At 40.6% G+C, this 16,999-nt stretch overlaps 1 protein-coding gene across 1 annotated transcript in view; it reads right to left on the bottom strand.

The window, feature by feature from the left end:
* RPS6KB1 (ribosomal protein S6 kinase B1) overlaps nucleotides 1–4,751 on the bottom strand; it is a 1,830,003-nt gene extending 1,825,252 nt beyond the window's left edge. The window contains exon 1 of the mRNA XM_044054533.1: nucleotides 4,709–4,751. Coding sequence (XP_043910468.1) covers nucleotides 4,709–4,737 — 29 coding nt within the window. The 5' untranslated portion in view covers nucleotides 4,738–4,751. The remainder of the gene's footprint in view (nucleotides 1–4,708) is intronic.
* Nucleotides 4,752–16,999: the final 12,248 nt, after the last annotated feature.

Here is a 16,999-nt window from a genome sequence, read left to right as displayed (position 1 = left end):
TGCTTCAGTGTGCAAGTGGAAAGAGACAGAAAAAGACGGGTAGCGATTTGGGTTAAAAAGAAGGATGGAATAGTAACACAGGAAGATAAATTAAACCCGGGGGGGAAAATCTGCTGCTTAAGAGGATACTATTGGAAGGAAGGAGAGTAACTATAGTGAGTTTATATTTACCATCTAAGAGACCTGTGAGAAACATGAAGGCAATACTAAGTGAACTGACTGCTTACCACCAGGGCCTCCTGCTGATTAGCAGGAGCAGGGACTGGAATGAAGTGGCAAATAAGGAAGATGTACTAGGAGGACCCAGTACACTACATACTCAGCTGATTCCCACTTCTTGGGAAAGTATTTAAGGCTGTTTGGACTGTGGGATGTTGGCGAGTTTTTTGATAAAAAGAAGAATTTTACCTATTATTCTGCAGGAAACTGTAGTTGGGCTAGGTTAGACACAATTTACATATTTCAAGAGCACAGAGATCAGATAGGGAATTTCCAGACCCACCTGATTATTGTTTTGGACATTGTCCCTGTGCAGGTAAAACTGTGCACCTAAAAGGAATGACTGAAGTACAACAACGGAAAGTTCCAACTCATCTGCTCAGGCAACAGAATTTTAAGATTTGGCTTAGACCGGGACTACAAGAAAAAATATCCAACTCTTGATTTTAATCAGAAGGAAGTAAGTAGAAGTCAGGATACATTAAAGCAGGAATTATGGAGTGAAGTAAAACAAAGAGGCAGATTTACTGAGGGATGAAAATAGGAATCATTTGAGGGGATGAGAAAGATCAAGGAAATACAAGGTAAAAAGTGTTCTCAGACACAGAAAATGTGGAATGGGCAAAGGAAAAGTTGGAGTTGTATATACTTAACTTGAGCAAGCACAGAAGGGGAGCTTTAAAACAAGCCTACTTTGAATATAACTCTAAGTTGATTAAAATGCTAGCACAGAAATTAAGAAATTTTAACATCCAACACGAGGTAACGAAAATTCGAAACCCCAGCTTGACAGGGATGGAGACATCAGCTGTAAAATGTTTGGAAGTGATGAGGAATTATTTTGAGAAAGTCTACACAGAGAATAAGGTGTTGAGGGTTAGTATGACAACTTTCTGGGCTCCCTGGAGTTACCAAGTTTATCTCAGGAGGATGGAGCTGAGTCAGTGGGGCACATAACCACTGAGGAAGTTAAGCAAGCAATCAGCCATCAAACAACAAGGAAATCTCTGGGATCTGATGGCATTCCATGTGAAGAATGAAAGTTAGTGAAGGATAAAATGGCTGAAGAAAAAGTGAACTTGTTTAATGCTGTTTTAGAGAGACAGGTGCCTGAATTCTGGTCAGAGAATGTAATGGTACTGTTACCTAAGGACGGAGATCCAGCAGATGCAGATGACTATAGGCCCATATCTGTTTTGAATCATACTACAAAATCTTTATGTCTACTTTGGCTAAAAGACTGTCTAAGAGACTCCCTAGTATTATTCATCTAGATCAATGTAGATTCATAGGAGATAGAGAAATATTTTACAGTATCACTAAAACACTAACTATTCAGGGTTTAGCAGAAAACAAGACAGCCTTTTATAGGTAGGAGTAGATACAGAGAAAGCATTTGATAGGATTTGGTGGAGATATCTTTGAGGTCATGAAGGCTTTTGGGATCCTGGAACAACAGGTGAAGCTGTTAGAGAAAATTTATATACCTTCCAAGATAAATATTAAAATGGCAGGCTATACCTCTGAAAATTTCACTCCGCCCAAAGGCATGAGACAGGGTTGCCCCATGCTCTCCTTGCTTTCTGCCTTCTACACAGAATCCCTGCTCATAAGGGTAAGAAGTTTCAGATAAAGGGATTTTATTTGCACTGTAGACAACAAAAGACTGCATTACTTGCAGATGACATTATATTGTATTTAATAGATACAGAGAAGGAGGTTCTTATATTATTTAAAATGTTCAGGGAATACCAGCTTGTAGCCTGGTATACAATTAAAGAAACAAAAATAAATCCATTATGATAAATGTATACCCCTATTTTTAACCTAGAATAAAACTATCCTTAAAGAGATTTGAAAAATTTAGATATTTAGGGATATGTTTAAAAAATAAAAAACGGGTGGGGGTTAACCCTAGTGACGAAGGAGATGTGGGAAGAAATGAAACAAAAAAAATATATAAAATATACCAAACAGTGGTTTATGATCCAGATGAAAACTAGAGAATAAAATATTTGCTATGAAGTTTTGGTGCCCTTGATACTTTACAAAGGTGAAGCCTATCTGATTAAGCCAAATCCCAAATTATAGTTGAAGATAAGGAAACTAATGACAACCTTCTTATGGGAAGGAAGAAAAAAAAGGAAGAGTTAGTTGGAATAAACTTGTGCTGCCAGTATCGTGGGGGGGGACTAGGGCTCAAGATCTCAAAGAATATTATAGGGCATACCAGCTTAAAATGATATACTTGTGTCAACTAGACCACTACAAGCAAAGGTGGAATCAAAAAGCATTTGAACAGGGTGATAAAACAGGGGAAGGCGAGCATGGGAATGTGGTGTCTGAACACTGGGAGAAGGGCTGAAAGGTTGATTTATGACCATGCGTTAGGCTACCTACAACAGTTAGTGGGGAAATCAAAGTGCAGTACATTACTCAAAAATCTAGCTTCAATAGGGGAAGGTCAAGAAAAGGATGTCAGTAGGCATGCAGCATATGCAGCAGGTAGATAGATGATCTCTGAAAATCCAACCCAAGTCCTGGCAGTGGGCTGAAATGGAAACAGGCTCAGGGGGAATTTGTAATTCAAGGGAATTACAAATTAGCCTATTCTGGTCCATAGGGAGAGGTAAGGGAGCTAGCAAGGCAGAAGGGATAGTCTAGGATAAGTGGAGTTGATTTCCAAGGCAAGAATGGAGGCAGCAAGTAAACAAATGTTAATATCAAGAGCTTACTGTAGATTATTAGATTAAAAGTGATAAGCAGGAAGAAGAGAGACAAGGCTGGTGCAATGAACTGGGCAGGGTTATGCCAAGGGAAGAACTGCAGGAAGTATGTTTGGCCCCAAGATAATCAACAAAGACAGGGAAATTTAATTTTTTTTACCTGGAACTGTTTGCACAAATACTTCTATACAAGACAAAGACTTCATAAAATGCTCCCCCAGGTAATGGATGAATGTTGGAGATGCAACAAGGGACAAAAAGGGACATGAGAACAAAAATGTTGGTAGTGTGAAGGCCTAAAACTTTAAAAAGAGTTTCACAGATGGTTAGCAAAGACTACTATGGATTTGGTAGAATTATCAAAAGATATATGGTTTTAAGGTTGGTATCCAACAGTAAAACTGTCACAGACTAAGAAGTGATTAATCATTTTATTGGGGACAGTAGTGAAGAAATCAATCACGTGGAGATGGAAAAGAAGTGAGGGATCGAAATGGAAAGAAGTGAAGCAGATGATGGGAGATATTAGAAGATGAGCTATGACCGGGAATGCATCCATCAGTAAACAGACAATTGAAAAGTGGCATTTATGGGAAGAATCTTTAGTATAAAGGTAAGTGACTGGTTCAATACGAAATGTATGAGGGTGTACTGAGATAAGTTAAAGTTGCCAGGAGTTGGACTGATAACTCAATTTAATTAAATGTACAGGTCAAGGGGTTTAGAAGACAAAACGAAAATAAAAAGTGAGATTATTAGAAGGGGTGGGGAAAGTCAGTTCTGTTTTATAGCTCTAAGAAATGGCAACTGCATATTTATTGAGGTTGACCGAAATTACAAGAATTGTTCATCAATCAGTCTGTTAATTAGCAGGCATAACTTATTATCAAATACTGAATACATAATGGAAAGTGAGATTGCTGAAAAACTGTAGCTGCAAGACTGTCACCTAATGTTAATCTTAACTTGAATTTAGCTGCCAATTATGACTTAGGCCAAGTCACTGGATGAATCTTTGAGCGAACCATGCATGAAGACTGCATAAATGCAGTCCTCATGCAGGAGGACTCGCAAATGCTGTAAGAAATCCAAAAGTTGTAATAAAAGTAACTTCTCAAAAAAACAAAAGCACTCACTAATTGCTGAAATCAGAAAACAAAAAAGAAGCTGTTTGCAATAATTAACAAATCAGAAAACAGTAAAAAGATGTTAATGTTTCCCCTCTGTCCTTCCCATTTGCAATTGTTATGCCCCTTCTCACCATCTTCAAAATTACAGTACTCAAATGATTCAATGGCCAATTCCCTGAAAATAGAAACAAAGTAAAGGAAAATGGCAATCAATCTTTTAAAATGAGGCCTCCTGGTACAATTCTTATCTCTGCATTTTTTAGGAGGAACTGCCTCCCCGATCCTGAAGACTGCACCAGAAGCATAAGAATACAGGGAATGAAAAGTGGGACCAAGATGCACCACATTTGGTTTAAGAGCTTTTCAGTGGCAACTTCCTCTTTAGATGCATCTTCACAAAATGTCAATGTTCTTTACTTTTACAAACTTAAATTAAGCATCACTAATAAGGTGCAATGAAGTTATCAAACTCTAAGTACACTGTTTAGTTTCACAGCTTAAACCATAAATAAACTGCATTACTTTTATCATGTCAAATCCATCAAGCATCATTATGAAAAGTCAGCTATAGAAATGTTTATAATTTTACTTCTGATAACTGCTGACTGCAGATATCATCAGTACAATACTTACAGTTTAAAAGATGCCACACCATTGTCCATGCATTCAATTATCTCATCCTAAAAAGCAAAAAGGATAAACATAAGCAAATGTGAAATGAAGCATCAGGCAAAAGAATAATATATAAAAAAGAATGTCATACTTAAAAAAGGCCATGCTTGAACACGACCTGATAGACTGGAAAATGCAACATAAACACTTTTTTTTATTACAGTATATGCAGCTCACTAAAAACAGCAGCAGCAGCACAAATACAAATAAAAATGAAAGTTACATATTTACCATACTGTAATACTACATCTGTAAGAGGAAGAGGAATGCCCACTTTACATTGTTGCAGGCATTAGAACTGCTCCGCAGATAAAACTTTACTAGGCTGCTAAGTACCCTTCCTCCTTCCCATCAAGCACCACAGTGACCATCTTCCACAAATCTTATGGATATCAGCCAATGTGTATAACAAGTGAGGAAAGGAATTTCTACACCAAAGTTGGAAGATAGAGAGAAGGTAAATTATGGAGGATCGACCTACCTCAAACGGATCTTATATGGCCAAGTACATAGCTTTTGTATCTGACAAGAGACGGTCCATTCTTTGTAGAGCCTATAGCATTTCTGCCTAAGCGGACATCCCTGGGGGAACTTCCCCTGGATTACACTGGCCCCAAAGGAAGACTTGGACATCAACATCCAGCTTACTGTGTTTTGTAAAGATGCTACAGGAAAACCAGGTTGCTACTATACAAATACAAGGTACCACCTTTAACATTCCTATAAGAAAAGTGCAGTCCGGGTCTGAACTGTCTGCAAACAGCTACAGTTAACTTTGAGTATGTGTCTAACTGTTTGAGCCAATCTTCATTTTCTCCTGGAGAGCACTGTGCTTTGGCTGTAAGCAACCCCCCCCCACCACCACCAACACACATCTTCCACTTTCTCTTATTCCCTTCTGTTAGCAAATAGTATCCATAACTGATCAATACTGTGTGTTTGTTTATTTAAACTATACCACAGTAGCCTACTGATACAAGGTTATCCTGGTTTTCCACCTGAGAAATTAAGACAAGACTTACAGTTTCAGAGCAGTCCTTGGTCAATTGTGATTGTTCTTAACACATACTTGTCTTGCTTTGTGATGGTTTCCAGCCCCTCATACAAGAACCTAACAGGGTCTCTACCCGCTTCGCTCCCCGCCCTGCCCCCTATTCCCTCCCACCCCAGTGGTCCCACCTTTATTGCACTCAAACCCCTCCCATCTTTCCAATAGCCAACCACAGCGCTAACCCAACACTACCTCCTCCATATTCCCTCTACTATCACACCTCCTCAACTGACATGTACAAGCATACCTTTCCTTTGCTCACTGCATGCACTCTCCTTGCATATCTTACATCCTACCAAAGCTCCATCATTCATCCACTCAACCACTACCACTGTACTACTACTCACACCACCACCCATGTCTCACCCATACTCAGCTCCCCTCCCACCAGCTCAAGAACCATCCCTATGCACCCCACACATATTCTACCAACTATATTACTCAAATGTAAAGCATCCCTACAACTTAACATAGTATCCCTCCCACCATACCTATTACCCACAGAGAACAATCATAAAATTTCCCTTATAAACGAACACATTCAAAAACTGAGAAAACTAATAATCTCATTAATATCAAAACTAGCCCTAAGTGGAGACATCCACCCCAACCCTGGCCCTACCATCTCCAACCCCAATCCTCATAATCAGACTAGAAATCACAACGTCTCCCATATTACAGCCAATAGAAAGCCAAGTGACTTCCTTCTACTAAGCCTAAATATTAGAAGTATATCCAACAAAGTTCATGAACTCCATGCCACCATAGATGTATACTCCCCAGAGATAGTCGTCCTGACAGAAACCTGGCTAAAACCTCACATTACCAGTGAGCAGATACTCCCTACAGGTTACGCATACTAAGAGTAGACCGGCTAAACAAAAAAGGAGGTGGTGTAGCTATAATATTTAAACAACATCTAAACATCCAGATCTTAAAATCATCAGCTCCACAAATAGGCAATGAAGAAATAATATATACCAACCTCAAAATTAACCGAAACAAAACCATCAACATAATTGGATGCTACTTCCCACCTGGCCAAAACATCCCTCCACTAGAAAACCTCCTCAGCTGGTCTACCCACCATCTCCCCCAAGAAATTATCATCTTAGGTGATTTCAATATTGACTGGCAATCCTGTTCTGGCAACAATCCAACCCATCATGTACACCTTCATGGCTTCACCCAACTAGTCCAGTCACCAACAAGGATAAATAAAAACTCCAGCAAGCACTCTACCCTGGATTGGATACTAGTCAGTAAGAACCCCCAGTCATATATAACAGGCTGCTTATCAGATAGCCTCAGTGATCACTCCCCAACATTCCTACTCAAAAAATACCTGTACCAAGCTAAACCTGTCATCTATCATCAAATACGTAAAAAAATAAACTTTAACCCACTCACATTCATCTCATCCCTCAAAGAATGTAACTGGCATGCTCTAATGTACCTCAGTCTAGATGACGCAGTTGAATCTTTTAATACTACCTTCCTGAACATCCTTAATTACCATGTCCCCATAAGATTTTCCAGAACCAAAGCACAACCCTCCCCATGGCTACAGAAAACCACTAAGTCAGAAATGAAAACCAGGGATAAAGCCTGGGAGCACTGGCGCAAAACCAAAACCCCCGCAGCTAGACAGAAATTCCTAGAACTACGCAATAGAGTCAAAAAGCTCATAAAACGGGACAAATTCCAATACTACCAGTCTGCCCTAGACTCCTCACAACACAGCCCCAAACAATTCTGGTCCTCCATAAACTCCATCCTCCACCCAGGTAAAGTCAGTACCCCTCCTCCTAACATCCCTCACTCCACAGAAAATATTGCTACCTCATTCAACACACACTTCACCCAGACCATACTATCACTAGCTAAACAACACAACCCCCCTCCCCTCCAACCCACACCTTCAACTAGTAATCTCCCCACTGCCTTCTCTTTTTCTCCTGTACCTACCTCCAACATAAAAAACTCTTAACTAAACTTAAACCCACCAAATTAGCAGCAGACAACCTCCCAAGTGAATACCTACAAATCGCAGCTGATGCTCTGGCCTACCCAGTATCCATCTTGATTAACGGATCTCTGTCAGAAAGTTACGTTCCCACATTGTGGAAAGTCTCACATATAATTCCCCTCCACAAAGGCGGACCCTCTGCAGAACTAACCAATTACCGCCCATAGCTATTCTCTCTCCACTCTCCAAAATACTAGAGATGCATACACTCTCAGGTCTCACACTACCTCCTTACTAACAACCTCCTTTCCAGTACTCAGCATGGTTTCCGACCAAACCATAGCACCACCACTGCCTTACTCTCCTTTACAAACACTATCCTTCAGCATAAAAACAATGGCTATCTCTCCTCTGCTACTTTCCTAGACCTATCTAAAGCATTTGACATGGTCCCACACAAACAACTTATCTCTGTCCTCAATAACCTATCCTTCTCACAATCAGTCACCAACTGGTTTCAGAGTTACCTGTCTGACCGCCAACAATCCGTTGTATGGCAGAATGACACATCTCCCCAACTACCTGTCTCCATAGGGGTTCCCCAAGGATCCATCCTTGGACCTCTACTGTTCTCTGTTTACACCAATAATCTAGCTTCTGCCACCAAACATGGCACACTCATCCAATACGCAGATGACTCTACCATCATCTGCTCAGCCCAGTCCCTACCCAAACTGCAAAAAGTCACACAGGAAGCCTTTTCCTCTGTTGAAACATGGTTATCCGATGCCCAATTAATACTCAACCCAAACAAAACTAAACTACTCATCTTCCAACCCACCAAACATACTCAAAACAACTCTCACTTTAACATCACAGCAAAAGACAACACCACTATATACCCAACTGAACACACCAAATTGCTAGGAGTGGAAATAGACAATAAACTAAAATTTGACATTCACATATCCATGACCATAAAAAGTCCACAAAAACTAGGAGCATTATACAGAAATAAACAATTTCTCACCAAAGCAGCAAAGATTTCAATAGCAAATTCCCACCTTATCTCCACCCTACTTTATGCCTCTCCAGTATATACCAACCTAAGGCAATGTGATCTAAACAAGCTAGAGACCTGCTACAACAAAATCGCAAAATTCGCCACAGGGGCATCCTACCGTAGTCACCACTGTCTCTCACTTGCTGAACTGGGCTGGCTTGAACTCCCTCACCTCCTTCAGTGGTATCAACTCTCACTCACCCACAAACTAGTAAACCATCCACTAAATGTCCCATCCCTCCAGAATCTACTCCAACCCTATCGCACCACCAGACCACTAAGATCCAGCAACAAAAATCACTTGCAGATCACTAAAGGCAATAACTCTGCTGGTGAAGCACTATTCTCTTGCGCCATAGCCAAATTATGGAACTCACTCCCACCCACAATTACCTCCATTCCATCATGCACCAACTTCAAAACTTTATTAAAAGCGCACCTAAAAACATGCTGGCTATGCCCTTGCAACTCCCACTCTAATATCATCCACCCCATCCAACTACTACCTTTCTTTCACCTCCACTAACTACCTTGATGATAGCAAGCTCAGATGCTCATAAACCGAGTACTTATTATACAGCAGGAACTTCTCATTGTTACATTTGTTAATGCCTGTTATGTACTTCACAGATAAAGATTCTAGTTGTCTACTGATGTACTATGTTCTTCATCTGTAAATATGTTGTAAGTAATTTCTATGTTAAATTGTTAATCACTATGTAATCCAATGTAACTACTGTCTGTTTATTTTACTGTGGAGCTTTTCTCCCCGGGCCTCCGCTGAAAATGGACCCACGTCCAGTGGGACACTCCCGGTCAACAAATTTAAATAAATAAATAAATAAATAAAATAAATCTACATTGCAAAGTATGTTTTCCAACCTGTCCAGCAGAATGCATTAAATCCAGTAATTCTTTATTTTCCACACAGTCAGGAATTAACATCATTTTCTGTTTAAGCAATCCAATAACATATTGCTGATACTTTAACATATGAAACTGGCAATTTAAAGCCCTAATGGCCAAGGTTGCAGAAGTGTAAACCTTCTTATCCAATGCTCTCAAAGTATGCAAGGTTTCACCAAAAGAAAAGTCCTCTGGAGGGGAGGCAGAGGGAATGGAATCCTCTGCATCTGAATCCTCATAGGTAGATAATGGTATGGGGCCTGGTAAATCAGAGTCATCGGACTCATGGTCTGTAGAATCAGAAGGAAAATCAATTCTTTGTCTTTTAGAGGGGGAAGGCTGGCTTCCCCTAATTAAAGTTATAAGGTCTTCAGCCATTCTAAGCATTTGTTTCTGTAGCAAGGGAACTGGAGCATGCGCTTTGGTTATCAGTTTTCTAGGCGTAGTGTGAACTCCAAGCCTGAGAAACTGTATTTTTTAGTCAAAAACGAAGCTGTCTGTTTAATGCGAATATCGGAAGGTCAGAATACACCCTCAGAAGCCGGTGCCTGCACAGTGGCTCTGGACCCATCCAAGGTAGAGACATCCGCAGGTTCCATAGATGAAGAAGCAACTCGCAGCATACCAAACTCCAAATGGGTCTCAGCAGAGGCCTGCAAATCTGTAGAAGCAGGTAGAGGCTGCGAAAGCACCTCACTAAGTACCGGTGAACTGGCGACTAGCTGAATGGAAGCGTCATCCGTAGTTTTGGACCTATGCGGTCTGTCTCTGTCTTTATCTTTATGTTTTTTCGGAAGATCGACAATTGGATGGCTTATGGAAGTCATTTCGGAAAAAGGAGAATGAGAGCGAAAGAATTTAGTGACAAAGATAGCCCGACAACGGATAGTTTGGATGTTAAACAAGGCACAAAACGTAGTGGTCTGAGCCTAAACAGATGGAGTAAGAATGAAAATCTCTGTGAGGTATTTGCTTTCCACAGGCAAGACAATTGTTAACTTTTTCTTACATCGGTTAGAGCAAGAAAAAAGGATCCCCAATGGGGTACTTAGCTTAAGAAGACTTCAGGTCTGAAACTCGAAAAATGAAAATTTCAGGTAGCGGCCGACCGGCACTTGCGAACTGCTTCTGCTTCGGGCTCCCACACAGCAAGAAAACCTGATGCAATTTCATTGGCTGCATGTTTTATACCCCTAACGTCATGGAAGAGGCGACAGCATCCGATGCAGAAATCCCAAGACACTGGTATTCGGACCGACTGAGGGCTACCTGCAGGCAGATAACCCAAGTGTAATGATTGCAACAGTGAAACAAGAAGAACATCTGGTCTCCAGTCCCTGTTTTCTTTGGCACTAAAAAGAATCCTGAGTAAGTTCCGGATTGTATCTGGTCTGGGGGGGGGGCTCTTGAATGACTCTCTTTCTACCAGCTTTTTAAATTTAAATTGCTGCTCTGCCTGGGAGGAATACTGGGGAATGTCCTTGAATTGGGAGGATAAAGGGAAAATGGTATTATATAGCCTCTGGAAATGATTCTCTGCACCCAAGTATCTGTTGTTAGTTCTAGCCAGGCTGTCTGGTGTAGGGACAGACACCCCCGGATTGCCTCCAGAGGGTGGCAAACTGTCCTTCTTTTAGGAGCGCTGAAAGGGTTTACCAAAGAATGAATCTCTGGACCCTTACTCCTGCAAGCCACCTCTGCTGCGAGGCCGGCATCTACCATTTGAGTAACTCCTCCCTCTGCCCCTGAGGGGGCCTTTCTCCACGTGTGTCCTGGAAAGATCCTTGGGATTTTCTGAACCACATTTTATCACCGCCTTGATGATTCCTTGAAAAGGTTCTTTGAGAGGTGAAAAAATGTACGCCCATGGCAGAAAGGGTCTTTCCATCCTTTTCACGGCTGGACAATGTGCATTTTACCTTGTGGCCAAAAACAGACATGCTGTCAAAAGGAGGATTGATGAACGGAGACTTAAAAGGTTCCGTAAAATCACAAGCGCATCCAGGCGCATCTCCTAATGGCAACACCTGCTGCCCTTGAGGTTTCTTCTGCTACATCAGAAATTAGCCTCATGGAGGAGTTTGATAACGACTACAGGGAAGCCAACTGAGAGGTGACAGATGCTTTCACCTCTTCAGAAACGGATCCTGAGAGGGTGTCTGATAGCTCTTTAATTAGATCCCTCTGCAGCTTTGTGAAGTGTGCCAAATAGTTCAGGGACATTAAGGCGAAGTTCACTGAAGCATAGACACGTTTCCCGAACCTGGCCACCTCCTGAGATTCTTTGTTGGAGGGATGAACAGAGGAACTTTCCTTGAGTTCCTTCTTAGTGGTTGCAGCCATGACAGTGCCATCAACAGGCACAACCTTGGACCACAACTGTTTATTCTCTGGAGCCGTCAGAATTTTATAGGCCTTCCTGGGAACTGGCTCAATGGTGTCTGGATCCTTCCAAGTCTGCCGAAAGATCAAATTAATGAGTTCCTCAGCAGGAGGGGTCATCCAGGAGGTAGATGAGCTGGTACCGAACACCTCCAGGAGTACAGATTCTTCCAAAGGATTGCTGCACTTCCAGCCACCTCTCTCTCTCTCTGTTTCAGGACTTCTTGGATATCCCCGAATGAGACATCAGGAGGTGACCATGGAGACCCTTTGCCCTCATCAAAATCTGTATCTTTGGTAAGAGTCTAAATGCTTCCTCTTACATGTTTTCTTCTTATGGACCTCCTCAGCAGAATATTCTGGGAAGGTGTCAGAAGAAGCAGGGATCCCATCATGGAAAGTCTGGGGTTTCCTTACCAGCTGTCCTTGTGGACAGGATAGTTGTGACTCCAGATGCAGAGACAGGACAGATGCAGACAAAGGATCTAAGGGGATAGGCACCATCTGAGTCAAGGGTGCAGACAGGGCTCTCTCTCCATGGCCATAAAAGCACACCACCCCAGCGAGAGATAGAATCCCGGACGCAAAATACCAAGTCTCTGATCCACGATCCCACCCTGTCCAGAGGATAGACCATCTGAGGCTGAAGTCGGAGCCAAACTGACCATTGCTGAGGCTCCAAGGCATAGAGATGGCTCCAAAAACCTTGGGAGTCAAATGAGGCACCTCGGACCAGATAGGGCAGAATCAGATCAGAGTGCTCTCCTGCTTCGACTGAACCGAAGAACTCAGAGCAAGCCTAGCATCTGAGGATAAAGGTGTCCTTGGAAACCAAAGCTGATGGGCCTGGGTGACTCAGATCCAAGGGCTTTGAGTCCTTGAAAGGAATCAAGAGGAGGAAATAAAGGCGGAGTAGTGGATGCACTGATCTCCTGCCCCAATGGGAGGAGCTGAAAGGATAACTGGCTAGCTCTGGGCCGAGAAGACCTTTCTCACTAACATCTCTACATCCTCTTCTGTAAAGCTTCTGGAAGAGCGAGTGGACATCCCTGAAGGACATTCTGGTCTTTCTAAAAAAGGGGGGATGGTATCCTAGATGGAAATGGGTCCACTGAGGAGGACTAGTTTCTGGGCAAAACTATCACAAATGCAGTTCTTTGTGTTGAATCCGAGGGGATCTGATCTGATGCATCTTACATTTCATAGTTTTCAGATCAGAAGAGGCACTCAGATCCTAGTACTGCTTCTTAATGTCTTTCTGATCCAAAGAAATCTGATCCGAAAATGTTAGTCTTTTCTTTTTCAGATCCAAGGTATCCAATGGATCTGGAAACTATCTTTAATGGGCTTCTCCAAAGTAATAGAAGAGGCTGTTGAGGTACTTGGAGAAGTGGGAGACATTTTTCTTCATTTTTGAGAAGAAGCTCCAGATAGTGCCTTGCTAAAGGACAGAAGTAATCCCTTCAAAATAAGTTTGTTCTTGCGTTCAACCATGTCCCTTGGGTTGAATGTATGACAAATAGAACAGCTTTCTTGGAGTTGAATGGGTCCAAGACAATACACACAGTGTGTATGAGAGTCAGGTAGAGGGATTTTCTGACCACATTTATCACATTTTTTAAAGCCCGTCAGGCTTTTCTCTTTTTTTGACACCCTAAAAAATGGAAGTTAGGAACAAAACACTAACAACAAGTACACTGTAAAACTGTAACTATAATAATAAGGTCTAATTAACAGTCAATTATTCAAAAAGACTATAAAGATTTTTTTTAATGAAAGAAGGGGAAATAAAAATGAAAGCCAGCTAACAGCTACGACAAGCATAGGAGATATTAAAAAATAAAATATGAGAGAAAAAAAATTACTAACAATAGCAATTTACAGAGTACACTAGTACAAGACAAGAGAAAGACAATCAGGAAAAATAAAAAAGTAAGATTATTAACAAGAAAAAAGCAAGCACTTATATATACTTAAAGCTCGGGAGACTACAACCACGTCTTTTGCTGTGAGGTGGCAAACGAGATCTGAGGTAACTGGGGTTGTGTGTTCTGTTTAAGGGAGAAGCTCGGGTGTTCTAAGTTGAAACAAACTTTTGCAATGGCAGAGTCAGATCGGACCCGAATCCATCAGTTCAGGACAGAACAAAAATTGACATCAGATCTGATTTATGGATTACTTGCAAACTGATGGATTTAGTGTAGAAACTCCAACTCTGTTAACATCACAGAGTAATAGAACAATGAATCCCCAAATTAAGGAGAAAACAGTGAAACAGGAAGCATCTGATCAGTTGCCCTATGAAGCTACTTTGGAGCTCTTAGTAGGAAACATGTATAAAAGTTCAGCTGGAGTTGTACAGGAGGGGAAGGAGCAAGAAACGATGGCAACTCTGACTCAGTCAATGTTGTGGAGTGATAGGCCATTGAGTTCCCATATGAAAATGCAATTAATGACACAGGACAAAGCTGGGCAGAATATGTCACAGGAAGATGTTCTCGAGCTTTCTATAGAATACCCGTGGGAAACAGAATAAAGAATTTGTCTTCAGTTTAAAAGAAAAAGATCTAAGGGAAGACTTGCTTGATTTAACAGAGACGGATAGACAAATTAAGATTGCTGAAAGAAATAGATTACAGAAAGTCAGTAAGATCCAAATTGTTGTAAGTCTGATAAAACAAATGAATATAGTAATCAAGACTATTAACATAAATTCATGTGATATAACAGAATATATTACTATGCAGCTAAATTAATAACAGATAAAGTCTTACCACAAAAATACAGGGCAATAAGGGAAAGGAAGGGAAGAAATCAAATGCCATCATAAATAAGAGAAAATTATAAAGCAATTAAGACAAGAAGTATCACTGTTAGAAGAGTACTGAGAGGAAAGAGATCAACAAAAATACTTGGAAAGACAGATGTCATAAAAGTAGCATGCAGTATTAGAATAGACCAGGATCTACCATGCACTACTGCAAAGAATAAACTAAAGATAGCAGCGCAGGCAGAAAAACTTAGAAGATTAAGGAAAAGTACAAAATAAGCTATTCAATGATGACCCAAAAAAACGTTTTATAGAGAACTGGGAAATTAAACAAAAAGAATAGAAACACCATAAAAAATGCCCTATAAAACCAGAAAAGGACAACTCAGTGTTGTGTAACATTTTTAGGCAGTTTCAAAATTTTTGGGATATAAAATTAATGAAACTAAAACAAAGGCAATAGCTGTAAATTATGTAGCCAACACACAAATTGTTTCAGCCATATCCATATTTATGAGGACATGATAAAATGAAGTACTTAGGAGTACGGGTTAAAAAGGATTCTGGTGTGGCAGCTAAAAATATGTGGGAAGAGACTAAACAAAAGATAATACAAAAACTGAGGAATTGGAAGCTCGGTTATATGGATATGGACAGCAAGACGCAAGCAGTTAAAATGTTTAGCCCCTTTAGTTTTATACACAGTTCAGGCATATTTTTATCAACCAGAGAAAAAGTTGTGCATAGCAATTAATAAAGAGCTGAAGGATTTTATTTGGCAGGGGAAGACAGCAACAGTCAAGTGAGAAAAGCAGATTCTTCCAATTAAACAAGGCAGTTTCAAATTACCTGATTTGAAGGGATATTTCAGAGCTACACAACTAAGGTTCCTATACATAAAGCAGAAACCTATAATTCAAAGCGGAAAGGTATGATGATGAAACGGGGGCTCAAGAAACAAAGAGAGCCTGGGATTTTGGATGCAGATCCTTAAGAACAATACCCATACAGAATATTACATTCTTAAAGTAGCAGAAAGTATTCTAAGAACTAAGCCAACACAGGAATGGAGAAAGGAGATTCTGCCAATAGGGATGACTAAAATTAGGGATACAGATAATAGGCAAGAGGGGGCTGGAATTTATTGGAGAAAACTGGCAAAAGAATCAAAGTATTGGGAGCAAATAATCAGAGAGGAAAAAGTAGTAGAATGGGAAGTGGCCAATGATTTGTTTGAACTGCAGGCTAGAGATTTATTTATTTTGTTTGTTAACCGGATAGTGTCCGACTGGACCAGAGGCCTGTTTTCAGCGGAGACCCAGGGAGAAAAGCTCCACGTTGTACAATACAAATATAATACAGAATAATAATAATAAATTCAGGAGTGAGTTATATAGAAAAGTAACTTGAGATTTAAATATACAAAAAAAAATTCAAAATTCATTTCAACAGTGATGACAGAAAATGCCAATTGAGCAGAGAAAAATAAGAATTCAACAAGAATGTGAAATATCATATGAAAGAACAGTAACGAGTGTTGTGAGCTAGAAAATGTGTCTTAACTAGGATGTCTTGCAGAATGGAGATGGCAGAGTCTAGAAGAGAGGTTGAAAAGAATTTCAGGTAGGGTGGGGGAAGGGTACAGTATTTGCAGAGAATAATAGGTTGTATGAAATAGGTAAAATATGAAGGGGTTGGTAAAAGGTATGGGAGAGAGATTAGCATTAGCCAGGAGAGTGGCAAGAGCACAGCCAGTGATTAGCAAGGTGCTCCTTTAACAGGACCTTGAACTGATGGTGGTTAGGGATCCTAGTTATGGTATTGGGAAGAGTGTTCCAGAGTCTGGAAATTTTGTGCGAATAGAGGGAGTCAACATGTAGGTTGTGGGAGTTGGAAACCTTTATCAAGTGTTTGTTAGAAGATCTGAGAGTGGTATTCGGTTGGACTAAGTTGGAAATAGCAGGGCAGTTGTTAGGTTGGTTGACTATTTTGTGGGTTAAGTTTAGTTGCTGTAGTGATAGAAGGTTGGGGAGTTCTAGCCAGTTTAACTGAGTGAGAGCAGAGCAGTGGTGAGAACTGTATGGTTGGTTAGTAACATATTTTGCAATCTT

Source organism: Protopterus annectens, chromosome 13.part0, assembly GCF_019279795.1.
Source record: "Protopterus annectens isolate FY-2018-M chromosome 13.part0, PAN1.0, whole genome shotgun sequence".
NCBI classification, from domain to species: domain Eukaryota; kingdom Metazoa; phylum Chordata; order Ceratodontiformes; family Protopteridae; genus Protopterus; species Protopterus annectens.
The sequence above is the reverse complement of the archived record's forward strand: the minus strand, read 5'-3'. Positions and strand labels throughout refer to the sequence as shown.